Here is a 16,240-nt window from a genome sequence, read left to right as displayed (position 1 = left end):
TGCCAATCTTCCTCTTTTTGCTGAAGAAGATTGGCCCTGGGCTAACATCCGTGCCCATCTTCCTCTACTTTATATGGGACGCCATCACAGCATGGCTTGACAAGCAGTCGTAGGTCCACACCCAGGATCCAAACCTGCGAACCCTGGGCTGCCGAAGGGAAGCATGCGAACTTAACTGCTATGCCACTGGGCTAGCCCAAAAGGGGGAGATCTGTAACCACGGGCCTCTAGGACCAGTTCAAACTGACCTCATCTTATCAACAGAAGGTTTTTCAGGGCAAGCCAAAAATTTGCAAGTTACATAGCCAGAGCCTATGCAAAGGAGAGAGTCTTGACCTCAAATGATACCAGAACCAAAGATTCTCCCCCTACAGAGCCGCAGGAGCGGGACACGACCAGAACTGGAAAGTCAGGCTCTTATCAGAAGCAAGGGGTCTGTTGTCTAGGAAGATGTGATGTTAAAGCCCCTTCCACACCTTACCATAAATGTCTAAAGCCCTCCATTTGAAACCTGCCCCACCAGCATTGCCACATACCAGCCTGTTCTCTGTAACCTCTTAAATTTTACCCCAAGACTTGAACTGGGGAGACAAATTTGAGAACTTTGCCTCCTGTCTCCTTGCTGGTAGACCTCACAATAAAGCCTTTTCTTTTCTCAAAAGCTGACGCTGCAATCAGTGGCTTTTTATGTGCATCGGGCAGAGAACCCCAATTTTGTGCCATAACATGTACATGATAATCATGGCAGCCTCCTTCCTAATCACAGCAGACCAACAGCACCCCAGTGCCCACCTCTGGGGGTCTATGGCTCATGAACTGGCATCCCCCTCCCTGTGCCGTGGACTACTCTAAGGCCACAAAACAGAAGGAGACATCTCAAATGTTCTGAAAAGGAGTTTTTTCCAAAATAACTTGTTAAAGAAAATCAAGGTACACAACAATGCACCTTGAGGGAAAAAAAAGAAAGAATTTAAAAATATATAAAGTACAAAACTCGGTTGCAGAAATCAGAAGTAAGTGGTGTTGCTGGGACAGGTGGTGACTCACTTTCTTCCTCTACCTTTTGTACATCTGATTTTGTGTCGAGGGCATGTATTCCTTATTCAAACAGAAATTGAAGTGTGAAAGGCAGCACATCCAATATGAACGTGGAACATTCACACAGTGACCGTTCTCTGGCCCCCCTCTGCTCACATATGCTGGAGGGATTGCCCCTTCACTTTCTGGCCTTGCTGATCATCCAGATGCTGATGGTGCCAATTCATCATCTCCAGCAGGGATTTTCCCTAAACTCCAGACACATACAGTCCTTGGTCTCTTCAGCATCTTTCCCTGAATGTCAAGCAGACACCTGACACTGCACTTGGCCCAAACCCTCTCCTGCTCCTCCAACAGCCTCCAGTTCCAGTAAATGACAACCCCATCCTCCCAGGTGCACAGGCATCCTGGACCCCTCCTCACACACTACATCCAACCATCAGCAAATGCTGTCTGCTCAAAACCCAAGTTGATCCAGAATCCAGTGGTCCCTTCTAAGCCTAGAATCCTAAGCAGCCTCCTCACTGGCTCCCTGCATCCGCATCCCTCCCTGTTAGGAACAGAGCAGTCCTTCCAAAACTCTGCTCTGGAGTACCCACAAATCAATGCAGAGGACGAGGCTTAGAAAGGCATGATGCAACCATCACAGTCATAACTGAAACAGGAGATTCATGTCTTCTCAAAGTGTCTCCCTGGGATGCCTGCTAGTTACAAAGGGAAACAGTAACCTCTCAGCAGAGAAAGCTTCAGAGTCTCCTGAGCCGAGGCAGCAGGGCTCACATCTCCAGAGACAGGACAGACTGAGAGAGCCCCAGGGAAGACGCACCAAGGAGGACACAGCCCCTCCTGTGGTTCCAGACAGAAACGCAAAACCTCATCCCCATCACAAGGAAACATCACGGACTCTACAAAATGACTGCCCCGTGCTCCTCAAAAATGTCCAAGTCATGAAAGACAGACTGGAGGAGACTGAGGAGGCATGAGCACTGGATGCATCAAGGGTTCTTAGGTGAGACTTTAGATCACAAAAACATGTATACACATATATGAAGTTATTAGACAGTTAACATTTGAATGTGGGCTGAGTATCCGTAATATTATTGCATCAATGCTAAATGTCCTGTTTAATAATTGACAAAGTACATGTTCTTAGGAAACATACACTTAAGTGTTAGGGGTAAAGGGCATGATGTCTGGGTTCAGAAATAAAAGTTTACATAATAAACCAAATGGAACAAAATGTAAGCAGTCGGTGAATCTAGAAAAAGAGTACATGGAAGTTCTTTGCACTATTTTTACACCTTTGGTGTAAGTTTGTTTAGAATTATATTAAAGAATAAACAAAGCATCCACCCAACACCTGGCTCCATAAACCAGCCCTTCCTCAACCAGCATATTCCCAGTAGGTAAAGCTCCGCCCCTCACCTTCCGCTATGGCCAGAAACCGCTGGAAAAACCCGAAATACCCCCACCAGCATCACTGCAGGCTGTGGAGGTCTCGAGTCTCTGGGCAAAGCCTCAGTTTACCTGTGATGAATCTGGTCCTCTCAGCTGGTCCTAGCAGACCCTCCCACCCAGACAGAAGGTCACACCTTAGCCCGGGAGCAAGGAGGTGATAGAGTCTACAGGTGGGAGGGTCCTAGATCTCATCAGCATCCCAGGCCGGTTCCCCTTTAGGCTGGGGGGAGGGGCGCAGCCATGAGGATCTCTTAGAATCGTCCTTCCCCGTGGTGTCATGGGGAGGGGTTGTGGGGGCTGCATCCCACTGCGCAGGGGTACCAGGAAGGGCATCTGGACGCGAGGTCTCGCCCCAGGAAGCGTCTCCACCGCGGGTCGTCCCAGCTGCTCTCTCCCTATCCCGACCCCACAGCGTCTCTGCATCGTGGGTTCTTACCTCCACCCGCGCACCCCAGGTCACGCTCTGACCCCGACCTGGAGGCCCCCTGAGCGGGAGGCCGCTCGGAGGGCGGGACGTGCGAAACTGATGAGGACGATCGGGTGAAGATTTGGGACAATTCCATCAGCCGCCCGGGGAGGAGCCAGGGGCCTCACAGGGGGCATGGCCTCTCTGCCCCGCCCCGCCCCGCCCCGCGGCCTCATCGGACCCCATCCCCCGCCCGAGGTCTGACGCCACCTCCAGAGTGACACGTCGGGAGCTGGGCGGCTCTGCCCCTGTCCCCCGAGCGCCCACTGTCCCTCGTGGCCCTCTCGCCCAGGCGTCGTGGGTGCCCCGCGGAGTGGGCGCCCCTCCGGAACGGCCCGTGGGAGGGGCTGCACTCAGGACCCGGGAGCGCGGGGGAGGGGTGCTTCCCGCCACGTGGGGGGCGCGTCTGCACTCCCCGCAAAGGGGGAGCCCCTCCTGTTGGGGGACTGGCGGTCTGGGGGGGGGCGGCAGACCCGGCTCCGACCCTGGCCCTCCGTCCGGCACCGGACCTCTGCGCGCCGCGCTTGGCACCCGTGCACTCCGTCGGGTGGGCTGCGCCGCGGCCCGGCTGCACCCGCCTGGACCCCGCCTGGACCCCGCCTGGACCCCGTCTGGACCCCGCCTGGACCCCGCCCACCGCGGGCGGAGAGGGAAGCCGAGGCTCCGCACGTCCTCGGAGGCCAGGGCCCGCGGTCTCCTTCCTGGAGACAGGGAGACTGGCTTGCTGCCGACGCCAGAGGTTCAAGTCCACACTCGTGGCCTCTGGGCCTCACTCCTCAGCGTGCAGCCCGCCCCGTCACCCGCCAGGGGAGGCCCACTCCCCAGCCGGCTTACACCCCGGTGCCAGGACCTGCAGCTGTAAGGGGGCGGGGGTCATGTAAAGAGACAATTCACGATGACAGAGCGTTTACTGTTCTGCAGGCGCTGGGGGGGCGAGGGAGACTTGCGAGAAGTTCCTCTTCTGCAACCCGGATCGCGCGGGATGCTGGACAGAGGTAACTGCGAGGCGGTGATGCGCAGGAGGCACCGGAATAGACGCACACGTGCGTCTGCCGGTCGTCTGAAACGGGCGCCAAAGCAGGGGAAGGGCAGACTTTCCAACAAGTGGTGCCCGGACAACTGCACAGACAGATGAGGAAAAAATGAACCTCAAGCCCTGCCTTATGTTACACAAAACAGGAACTCAAGATTGGTCATCTGAAGGTCAAAGCTAAACTGCAAATCTTCCGCCGGGCAGTGAAATCTTCACAGCCTTGGGGTGGGCAAATATTTCTTTAAAAGGACATGAAAAGCACTAATATAAAAGAAAAAGTTGATAAACTGTATGTCTAAGTATCAAAAATGTCTGCTCTTCAAAAGATGCCAGTGAGAAAAATGAAAAGGCAAGCTATTGACTGAAAAAAATATTCAAAATATACATATCTTGTGAAGAACTGTATGCACATTAATTTTTTAACCTCAAAACTCAATTTAAAAAAAAAAGCCCAGTTTTTTTAAATGAAGAAAATATTCGAACAGACACTTCATACAGGAAAATATACAAATGGCCACAAGCACATTAAAAAGATGCTCCATATCATTGGTCACCAGGGAAATGCAAAGCAAAACCCATTGGAGTGGTTAAGTTTAAAAAGACAGACAGTACCCAGTGCTGGCGAGGATGTGGAGCAACAGGAACTCTCACAGATCACTGGTGGGAATGTGGCCACTTTGCAACACAGTTCGGTAGGTTCTGATAAAGTTAAATGAACATCTACTTATGACCCAGCAATTCCACTCCTACATATCCACCTGAGAGAAATGAAAACGCATCTTCAATCTTAACAAAGCCTGGGGCAGGGTGTTGACTGTCCACACACAGACTTGTACCTGAGGGTTCATGGCAGCTTTATTCATAGGAGCCAAAAGCTGGAAACAACTGAAACATCCATCATCAGGCTACTGGATAAATGAATGATGGTATATTTGTAGAATGAAATTCTACTCAGGGAAAAACAACTGCTGATACACACAAAAGCATGGATGAATCTCAAAAACATTATGTGGAGTGAGAGCAGCCAGACCCAAAAGAGTATGTAATGTATGATTTCATGTACAGGAAGTTCAAGGACAGAGAGATTTTTTTTTTTTTTTTTTTTTTTTTTTGGCTTGAGAAACATTAGCCCTGAGCTAACATCTGTGCCAGTCTTCCCCTACTTTATATGTTGGTCGCCACCACAGCATGGCTGACAAGTGGTGTAGGATCTGAACCTGTGAACCTGGGCCGCCAAGGCAGAATGCGCCGAACTTAACCACTATGGCCGTGGAGCCGGCCCCTAGAACAGAAAGATTATTATAAACCAGGTCAGTGGTGCACAGATTCATATACCCTCATGGTGCAGGTACCCTAAGGAGAGAAAATCACTTAGAATCTGATCTGGAAATCCGTGAATTCTGGCTGAGGCCAAGGCAAAATTGCCCTGTGGAAACCCCACCTCATGCAGAAGGGCATCTAGCCTCAACCATTCCAACAGAGAGGTAATCACTCGGATGAGCACCCTCCCTAGGTCCAGCCCCTCAGGCCACCAAACAGTGAGCAGGACCCAGATGCAGTGTTCACATGTGGCTCAGGTGGAGAGAAGCTGATCAAGACACAGTGTGTCCCAGTCAATGTGGCTGTGTAACAAATGACCCCAGAACTCAGTGGGGTAAAAACCATTATTTATGCTCATGAGTCCTGTGGTCAGGAATTCAGACAGGGACCAGCAGGGACAGCTGTTGTCCACTCCGTGATGTTCGGAGCCTCAGCCAGAAGACTTGGATTCTATGGCTGGGTCATCTGAGGCATCTGGGCTGGGGGCTGGGACGGCAGGGGTTCCTTGAGCATCTGTCTCTATCTCCACATGGTCTCTCCAACATAGCAGCTCAGGATCCAGAACGGGCACATTCTGAGAGAGACAGGGAGAACAGCAGGTGGAAACTATCACCTTTTCCCAATCCAGCCTGGTAAGTCACACAGCATGACTTCTGCCACATCCTAGTCATTAAAAGTGAGTCACTAAGGCCAGCTCACATCTAGGGGAGGGAAATTAGACTCCAACTTTTGTGGAAGGAGTATCGTGGAGTTTGTGGACACACAGAAGAGAGCTGAGGGTCATCCACACTGGAGGAAAAAAGGAAGGAAAGAAAAGGCAGACCCAATCCAGAAGAAAGCATAAGTCAACAAACTCCTCACAAACACTTCAGCCTGTAGGAGACATGGACCCACACACATCAGTCATTACAATAAGTGTAAAAGGATTACAGTACTGAAAGACAGAGAATCACACATCGGATCTTAAAAGAAGGAAAATAATACACCTATGCTACTTACCAGAGATACACCAAAACACAAAGACACAATGTGGTTAAAAAGGAAAAAGGAAAAATATATGCCAGGCATCTCCCACTCCAAAATAAATAAATAAATGCTGACATAGCAATATTAATATAAGACAACTTAGAATTTAGGGCAAAAAAAATCCCACAGAATAAATAGGATTGGGAAGGAACACTACTTAATGAAAGAGGGAATCCACCAAAAACAGTGTTCTTCAAACTTTTTTGGCTGGGATCTGCAACTAAAATTTCCCAAAGTACTACTTTTACTACATGTGCCACACTGAACTTTCTATTCTATTCCGTTCTACTATGTTATGTTCTGTTCTATTGTATTCTATTCCTCTATGTTTAAGAAAACACACTCTTCTAAACTGGTTGTACAACCCACTAAAATGTGTTACCATCTGTTTGAAAAACACTAACCAAGAAGCTATATCAACCATTAACATGTATATACCTATTAACCTAACCTTAAAATATATAAAGCACCCAACTTGATCTATAGACTCAATACAGTCTCAATCAAAATCCCAGTAAGTTATTTTGTGGACATCAATGAACTGATTCTAAAGTTTATATGGAGATGAGCCATAGACCCGGAAAAGCCAACACAGTATTGAAGAAGAACAAAGCCAGAGGACTGACACTACCTGACTTCTAGACTTACTATAAAGCTACAGTGATCAAGACAACGTGGTATTGGTGAAAGACAGACAAATAGAGCAGTGGAACAGAACAGAAATCCCAGAAATAGACCCCCATAAATACAGTCAGGTGATCTTTGACAAAGGAGCAAATCAATTCAATGGAGAAAGGATAGTTTTTTCAACAAATAATACTGGAACAACTGGACATCCACTTGCACAAAAATGAATCTAGACACAGACCTTACACACTTCATAAAAATTAACTCAAATGGATCATAGACCTAAATGTAAAATGCAAAACTATAAAACTTCTAGAAGATAATATAGGAGGAAACCTAGATGACCTTAGGTTTGGCAATGACTTTTTAGATACAACACCAAAGACACAATCCATGAAAGAAAGAATTGATAAGCTGGACTTCATTAAAATTAAAAACTTCTGCACTGCAAGACACTGTCAAGAGAATGAGAAGGCAAGCCACAGACTAGGGGAAAATATTTGTACAAGACATTATCTGACATAGTTCTGTTATCCAAAATATACAAAGAACTATCAAAACTTAACAATAAAAAAATAAAAAACCTGATTTAAAAATGGGCAAAAGACCTGAACAGACATCTCACCAAAAAAAGATATACAGATGGCAAATAAGCACATGAAAAGATGCTCCACATCCTACGTCATCAGGGAAATGCAAATTAAAACAACAATGCGATACCACTACACTCCTATTAGAATGACAAGATTCCAGAACACTGACACCAAATGCTCGCGAGGCTGTGGAGCAACAGGAACGCTCATTCACTGCTGGTGGAAATGCAGAATGGGGCAGCCACTTTGGAAGACAGTTTGGTGGTTTCTTACAAATCTACACAGACTCTTACCATACGATCCAGCAATTGCACTCCTTGATATTTACCCAGAGGAGGTGAAAACTTATGTCCACACAAAAACCTGCACATGGATATTTATAGCAGCTTTACTCGTAATTGCCAAAACTTGGAAGCAACCAAAATGTCCTTCGGTAGGTGGATGGACAAATAAACTGTGGTCCATCCAGACAATGGAATATTATTCAGCGCTAAAAAGAATGAGCTGTCAAGCCATGAAAAGACATGGAGGAACTTTAAATGCACATCACTCAGTGAAAGACGCCAGTCTAAAAAGGCTATGCACTGCATCATTCTAACTATACAACATTCTGGAAAAGGCAAAACTACGGAGACAGTAAAAAGATCAGAGGTTGCCTGGGAGTAGGGGGAGGGATGAATAGGCGGAGCACAGGGGATTTTTAGGGCAGTGAAACTACTCTGTGTGATACTATAACGATGGACACATGTCCTCGTACATTTGTCCAAACTCACACAATGTACAACACCAAGCGTGAACCCTACTGTAAACTATGGATTTGGGTGATAAGATGTGTCAATGTAGGTTCATCAGTTGTGACAAATGCACCATCTGGGGGGGATGTTGATACTGTGCCTATGTGGGGCAGAGAGTATATGGGAAATCTCTATACTTTCCACTCGATTTTGCTGTGAACCTAAAACTGCTCTTAAAATAAATAAATGAAAATAAATAAAATAAAATAATAAATAATAAAATTTTAAGTCTATTTTATTTAAGAGATGTCAAACAAATTCACCACCCAAGAGGGAGATTGTAACTCACCTCTCTCAGAAACTGACAGGTCAAGCTGACCAATAAGTAAATAAAAGTATAGAAATGCCCAACACAGTAGGAAGCTCCAGCCGATGGAAGACGTGGGAACACACTTGGCCAAGAGAACACGCACATTTTGTTTTCAAGCACACATGGCCATTTACAAGAAATGATGTGCCTCCGGGGCACAGTGTCACCACATTCCAGACAGAGGCAAAGATTCAGCCTCTGATCCCGGGGGAGGCCAGAGGGCTTTGCAGAGGGAGTGGAGGTCTAGGTCTTAGATCAGATTGTAGCTAGAGGTGTTGATGCAGGAGCCCAGTTGGAGAGCAGCCCTAGCATCCTGACACAGCTGGCCTGTTCAGGGGCGCCGGAGACGGAGAGAAGAGGTGAGGGACTCTCCGGAGCAAGGGCCTAGGACACTGAGGGTGAGGTGGGGAACCGGCTCCTTTCCAGCCTGGGCACCTGGCCAGGTGCTGGTGCCCTCCTGAGACGAAGACTGAGGGAGGCAGACTCGGCCACAGGACAGGGCTTTGTCCGGGGCTGGAGGGACATATGGGAGATGGAGACCACACGGGAGAGGGCTGAAGCTGGGGGTCAGGGAGCCGTGGCAAACCCTGGACACGGAGGAGGGGAGGCCGGGCCCAGCACCTCCTGCTCCCTTGCGAGGAGACTCGGCATGTGGACGTCTGACACTCATATGGTGAACACCTACTGCATACACATGGCTCTTCCTGATCTGCAAATTCCTAGGCCAGCTATGCCCCACGTGGAGCGGGGCTCGGCATGCAGGAGCTGCCCAGCACATCCTTGAGGAGGAGGAAGGTGCAGACAGATGGCACTCTCTCCAGTCCCCGTTTGAGGACAGCCTGTGTTCCCAGCAGACCTGCGGCCAGCCCGTGGGAAGGGAGGAGCGGGGGTCCCTCTACCTGCCCTGCAGGCTGTGTTAGGAGGCTGCACCCGTGCCCTCTGACCCTCTTTAATATGCTTTCAGTAATCAAAGACCTGGGTTTTGAGGGTGTTATGCAAGTTGCTGCAGGATAAAAGTTGAGTGAGAAGGGCCGACCTTGACCCAAGGCTGGAACAAAATAGCCTCCACCAGTGGGCAGCTCCACAGGCTCCTCGCCTGCAAGCCCCCCCCACACACACTTCTTTCCTTCTCTCCACCAGCGCTGCTGTCTCCCCGGCAGTAACGTCCAGGCCAAGGCTGCAGGAACCAGCGCACGACCTGGTGAGGCCGCTGCGGAGACCACGCCCGCGCAACTCCACCATCACGGTTTGGAACGTCGCAGGAGGAGACAAGGTGCACTTTGAAAGTCAGGGTCCCCGTTCCCCTCGGTCCCGGTGCTGGGTGCAGGGGTCCCCACTGGGAATCCACCCTTCTGAGTGATGGGGTGCTTCTCCACGCATGTCCTCCGTGGCAGTAAATAAGGAGCTAAGGAGCGCGCTGCCACGCCCTCCTGTGGGGTCTCACCTGGGCCCACCCCTCCCCAGGGTGTCTGTGAGCACCTCAGGTCTGATGGCCCAGGACACAGTTCTGGGGGTGACCACCAGCTGCCCAGGCCAGCCTCCTGAGGCCCCCCCACATGATGCATCCCCGCCATCCCTCTTGGGCCATGGTGACCTCACTGCTCCGGCCCTGGGCCCTCTCCGGTCCTCCTACTGCCCCCTCTCCCCGCTGTGATCTCTGGTCGCCCAAGTGCTGACACTGCCCGGGCCCCTCTCATGCCCTCTGCTGCTGGAGAGGGCTGTGCCCTCATGAATACCCCCATGACCCCTCCACTCCTGACACTGCTTGTTGGCTGGTTCGCAAGCCCCAGGACATAAGCCCGCAAGCAGGAGCCTTGTGTCCTGCTCAGAGGAGTCAGCTCCACGTGCCCACTGGGCGGACCTCTGCAGGGCAGGCTCCAGCACCAGCCACTCCACAGCTGAGGACATGGGAGTGGGGATTGCAGAGCGGCCGTCCACCCACGCTTGCAGCACCCCCGAGGGGGTCCTGCAGAGGGCGGGCAGCTGCAGAGCCTCCACCAAGAACACGGGTGAAGAAGAACCCACGGCATGGCTGGGGGGCTTTCCTCCTAACAGGCGTGGGGAGCTTCAAGGCATCGTTAGCAGCGCGTATGGCGGCCAAGCGACCCCTAGAAAGGGCTGTGTGGAGCCCAAGAGACTGAAGACACAACGGACTCACAGCCTCCACAGCCATCGGCCCAGACGGTCAAGACTCAGCAACAGCAACTGCCCCACCTTTCCCCGCCTCCAACTCAGCACCAACCTCAGAAAGCCAACTGTGCTCTCCACTCCGCTCTGGGGGACGCCCCTCTTCCTGTGAGCCACCCGCCTTCCCTCTTCCCCACAGGCCTCCCCACCGCCTGCCTTCGAGCCCACGATGGCTTCTGTCCCGCCCCACAGGCCCTCCCCGCCGGGAGCACCTCCGCTTGTTCTCGGCCGGGGGCTTCAGGGTGACCACCCTGGAGGCAGAGGACAGGTGCCGGGGACGTGGGCAGGAAGACCCCCAGCTCTGGGTACTGGCCAGAGCCCCCAATGGGGGAGGGAGCAGGGCGCAGAGGCAACCCCCAGCCAGACGTCCAGGGCCTGGCTCACGTCTGGCTCTGCCACCCCCTCCTGACCAGGTGCCCGATCTCTGCCGTGTTCACAGGGGGCTGTGGGGCCCCCACATCGGCGCAGCAGCCCCACAAGCCCATCTCAGGAACCCCCACACTCAGGCTGCCAGGTTACCGGTTAAACCCGCCCACTTTTAGAAACGTGAGGAGCCACAGCGCACACTCCACGGCCGTGGCCCATGAGTCGGAGCGACGGCGTCACGTAGCCTCTGGAAGACGCTGCACACGGCAGAGAAGACGGCCAGAGGCACCTGTGTTGTTACAACGACAGTCACGACCTCGGGGACAGAGGGGCCTTGGGGCCCCCAGACCACTTTCTCCAGGGCAGGTGTCAGAGCGTGGGCACACGCTTACATGTGTCTTCCCCCACCCCACAACCTGTCATCACGAGACAAATTATGAAAAATGTTTTTATTTTAAATCCAAGTACCAAGCGGATACCTGCAAAACAACATACAAAGTAGAACTCAGATGCTTCCCTTCCCCAGTCTGCCTCTGAGCACCAATGGGAAAAACCAAACCCGAACCTGCCTTCCCGGCATCCAGAGCACAGGCACAGGACAGCCCGCATCTCTGCCCCTAGGAGGCTGGGGGTGGGCGCCGGCCGGTGCCCACAGAGCGTGCTGACTCCCCTCCCCTGTAGGCTGAGGTTTCCTTGACGACGGTGGACCCCTCCCCGCAGCCTGGGGCTTGGGGCCCTGCCAGGCACAGATGTCCATGAGTGAGCGGACTCGGGGAGCACTGGACATGGCCTGCCAGCCCCTTGTCCGAACGTGCTGGGGGTGGAGTGAGGGCTGGGCGTTGATTCTGAAGCTGTTTGTGGCTTCCGTGTGTATGGCTCTGAACCAAACTTTCCCTCCAGTGCCCCCAGTCTGAGGGCGGGGCAGGAGCTGTAAAGGGAGCGGGCACATCTGACTTTGACAAAGGCTCCAAGGGCAAGACGCAGTTTTATTAGTGACACGGCTTTAATATGGTCTGAGCTCGTGTGGACGGGTGGGCGGGCCAGGCGGCGCCTACTCCCAGGATCACACTGCCAGGCGTAACAGGACTCATGACTCAGTAAAGATGAGCTTAAAAAAGGAGCACACACACAGACAAGAGAGTAAACAGCACACTGAGACCAGGTGACCCATGAAACAGCAAACAAAAACGCAACAAAGAAAACAAAACAGACAACCTCAGTACTTCAGCGGGGCAAGGCCCGCTGAGGTGGGGTCTGGGGCACTTGACGGACGGACAGACAGGGCCCAGTTCCCTTCAGAGCGTGAGGGGGGGCGTGGCTTGTCTCTGGGGGCCCCTCCCCGCTGTGGGTGACAGCAGTGACAGAACTGGCAGGAGGTCCAGGGGTGGCCGGGGGCCTGCTGCTCAGGGCCCAGCCGGTCCTTAGGACCCTGCTGGAGACAGCTCGCGGCCTGCAAGGCAGCCCCCTGCCTGATCTTCCTCTGAGTCGGAAATCACAGGACTGCCCTTCCCGCAAGCACCTGGATCCCCATCTTAACAGGAGCGGGCCCCAGCCCAGCCCGCCAGGCAGTCACTCCAAACGTCCTGGGGCACCAGTGTCTGCCAGCAGGGTGCAGCCCCACCTCCAGGTGGGGGGGCCTGGGAGGTCCTGGACCGAGGCTGTCACGGTGGCCCCACCAGCAGGTTGAGCACAGGGGGCAATAATAAGCCCTTGACCTGAAGGGACATCCTCACCCTGTGGGAACCCTCCACAGCTCCTGTCTCCTTCTAGTCAGGCCCCCACCCCCAGGACCGAAGCCCCAGGGGCACACCCACCATCGCATGCCCCTGGGGGGCTGGCTCAGGGCTGGGTGCTCACGGGAGAGAGCGGCAGACCCCCCAGCACTCAGTCACCCATGGGCCATTCCAACAGCTGTTTTGTACAAAACACTGGAACGCAGAGCAGGTTCGGGAAGCCTAGGCACTAAGCATCACTCAGGTTGAAAATGCTATAAACTTGACTCTTCCTAGAAGCCTACTAAACAATTCACTTAAAAACACCCACAGTCGTGTGCAATGGCCCCTGAGCACCGGGCGGGGGGGGTCCCCATTCTCACCTGGGGGTAGAGAGAGGAAGCTCACGTTGCTCGCAGCCCTGGCCCTCTCTGGTCAGGCAGGTGCCCCTGGGGTCTGCACCCCAACCCCTGGGTGCCCAAGAGCCCCAGACCTGAGCCACGTGCAGACCTGCGGCACCACCGATGCCAGTTCTGGAGACGGGAGAACAGCGTGCCGGCCGCACTAAACCTACAGAAAACTGTGGGAAGAAACCAAATCCATAGGATCCACGGGTTTCCATACTTGGGGACGGTTCCCAAGGCATGTGCGAGTAACGTGCCCCCAGCGGCACAGGCCCTGTGGGTCCACAGGCACCCCTTCCTGGCTGCCTCCTGGCCCCCCGCTGCACCTAGGCCTCGTCCTCTCCCGCCTGCCTCCTGATCAAGGCTCGATGTGTAAACAGTATTAATAGCAACAGGTGGAAAAATATGTTTCCCGAGAAAGAAGGGAGGAAGTTTAGAACTCGAGACCGACGCTACAGGCTGCTGCATTTTCGTTCCTCTCTTCTCTCCACCTGTTTCGGCGTCTTCTCTCTTTGGTTCAGCAGCCCCACGGGACCCACTGGGCGCCAGCGCCATGTTCCTGCCTGGGCACGGCCTGAAGAGAGGCGGCCAGCCCTGTGCTCATGAAGGGCCTTGCCCCCTGCCGATGGCTACTTGTGCTCATGGCCCTCCGCCATAGCAGCCACCTCAATGGTGGCCGTGTGCTCCTCGGGCCCTGGGGCAGCCACGGCGCTCTCCATGGCCCCCGTGGGCACTGTCACAATGGTGCTGCCCCCGGGCGATACCTGGGCCACGTTCTGCAGGGTGGGGCCCAGGCCAGGCAGGGTGAGCAGCTGCAGTGGACTCACCACTTTGACCACAGTGCTGCCGTCCTGCATGGCGGCCGTGCTCAGGACCGTGAGGCTGGACGCGTCCGGGTGGATCTCCACCGTGCTGGGGAAGGTGGTGCCCGAAGAGGCCAGCACCGTGTAGCCCCCAAGCAGCGGGGAGGCTGGGGAGCTGGCCGGAGCGGCCTGGGGGGAGCCCTTGCCCAGCACAGGGGAGGGCAGGGTGGACACCACTTTGCCGAGCGGCACACTGGTGAGCTGGGGGACGGGCACGCCTGGGGCGAGGGCGATCTGCGCAGACTGAGCAAGCACTTGCGAGGCGATAGCAGCTGGCCCGGATGTGGCCCTGGCGAGCCGGGGCCGCTTCACAGGGGGCGGCAGGGAGACAGGGGTCAGCGTCATGAGCACGTTGCTCAGGTGCTGGGACTTGTGCTTGAGTTCCTTGGCCCGTCGGCGGTGCTCATCACACTGCTGCTCCAGGGCTGTGGGGACAGGGACAGGGTGTCAGTGCGGGCATGCGGGGGCCAGGGCGCAGACCACGCACACCCCGCCCTGACCTGGGGCCTGCCACTCCAAGGGGCCAGAGATGTCGCCTCAAAGGCAGCACCTCTGAGCTGCCAGACCTCCCCGTTCTCTTTAACACACTCCTATCGTCCTAATTTTTGCAGGGACAGTTGTTCTCGTGATGTATTAAGATAAAAATCAGGTCAAAACAGCACGTGTAACCAGCTGCTGTACACGTGCACGCACACACAAACACTCCGTAAGTATAGACACCAGTGGACGCTGCGGAAGAAAGGCACAAACGTCACAGGTGAGCTCTGGGGTCACAGTCAGCCTTTATCATGTCTCTACTTCTCGCTTACAAATAATTATGTGGTGAGTCAAAGAAACGCAAGACAAGCGACCGCACTCTCCACGTGGCGTCTGCAGTCTAAGTACCACTGACTCTCTGCGTGACAGTGATAAGCGCCCTCCTAGTCCAGTCCCAGACTGCGCGCTCTGCCTCCACAGCTCTCTAAGGAAGCTCTCTCGCGTGGCTGTGACTTGGGACAGTCATGCAGGCACACAGCCCAGAGAGGCGAGCCCCAGCTGCCAAGCCCGACTGCACTGCCTGGATGTACCTGCCAGGTCGCGGGCGTACTGCTCCCGGGAGCGGTCCATCTGGCACTTGTGGCTAGCCAGCACCTTCTTCACCAGGTCCAGCATGCCAAAGTTCTGCACGATGTTGTTGAGGAGGATGGCATCTTAAACGAGCAAGGTGAACACAGTGAGAACAGAGGCCAGGACTGGGGCCGGCTCCTCAGGGGTCCAGCTCGACTAGAGCCACCTACAACACACACGCGCAATCCTGGGAGAGGTGGGGTCTTTTCTTCGCCTTCTTCCACCACCAGAAGCTCAACCTGAGTCTAAGACTTAGCTCCATCCCAGCGGCACGGAAAGGGTTAGGGAGGGTCTGGAGGGAGCAGACGCTGCTGGGCTCAGCTCAGAGCTGTCAAGAGCAAGCTGCACCCACTGGCATCCTGAGGCGGCCAACCACCCTGCCCCTGCTCAGGAGCAGGAAGAGGCCCCGGGGGCGGCACCCACAGACGCCAGGGCAGACAGAGCCCCCTCACCTCGGAGCTGCAGGGGAGGGTCCTGGACCCGCTGCTGCAGGCCTTTCATGGTCTCCACCAGCTCCTGGTGGAACTCCTGTATGACCTCGTCCAGCAGGCCAGCGTCCTTGAGCCCTCGCCAGAAGGCAAACGTGTCATCTGTGAGGGAAGGAGAGGCTCAGAGAGCAGGAGGAGTCCTGCACAGGCAGCCCCACCACAGGCTTCTAACCACAGGGAGGAGCAGAATTGCCAAGAGGACACGGCTCTGGGGGTCAGCGGAGCCCCCTCCCAGGAGGACACGGCTCTGGGGTCAGCTGTGCCCCCTCCCAGGAAGACACGGCTCTGTGTCTGAGCAACCCCTCAGTTGGCCCAGCCGTGTGTACAGGCAGATGTCCAGGGGGTCGGCCTGCAGGAGACAGCACTGAGCACAGCCTCCGAGCACCTAGGGGGATGGCTGCCGGTGCCCGGCAAAGGCAGACCTCCCCCACTGCACGGCCACTTCCTC

The 16,240-nt window shown here is 54.2% G+C and overlaps 2 protein-coding genes across 5 annotated transcripts in view; both read right to left on the bottom strand.

Annotated features, from left to right (window-relative positions):
• The window catches only part of HELZ2 (helicase with zinc finger 2), a 31,499-nt gene extending 28,463 nt beyond the window's left edge, over positions 1-3,036 (bottom strand). Inside the window, exon 1 of the mRNA XM_058562288.1 lies at positions 2,933-3,036. The gene's annotated coding sequence lies outside the window, so the exon portion shown is untranslated. The remainder of the gene's footprint in view (positions 1-2,932) is intronic.
• An 8,616-nt stretch (positions 3,037-11,652) lies between these two features.
• Positions 11,653-16,240, bottom strand: part of GMEB2 (glucocorticoid modulatory element binding protein 2) — a 35,391-nt gene continuing 30,803 nt past the window's right edge. For all 4 annotated transcript variants that reach the window (XM_058562285.1, XM_058562284.1, XM_058562282.1 and 1 more), the window contains 3 exons: positions 15,757-15,894; positions 15,265-15,387; positions 11,653-14,622 (listed from right to left, as the gene is read on the bottom strand). In XM_058562285.1, coding sequence (XP_058418268.1) covers positions 13,964-14,622; positions 15,265-15,387; positions 15,757-15,894 — 920 coding nt within the window. In that variant the 3' untranslated portion in view covers positions 11,653-13,963. The remainder of the gene's footprint in view (positions 14,623-15,264; positions 15,388-15,756; positions 15,895-16,240) is intronic.

Source organism: Diceros bicornis, chromosome 19 (assembly GCF_020826845.1).
Source record: "Diceros bicornis minor isolate mBicDic1 chromosome 19, mDicBic1.mat.cur, whole genome shotgun sequence".
Taxonomy (NCBI): domain Eukaryota; kingdom Metazoa; phylum Chordata; class Mammalia; order Perissodactyla; family Rhinocerotidae; genus Diceros; species Diceros bicornis.
This window is presented reverse-complemented; position numbering and strand designations above follow the sequence as displayed.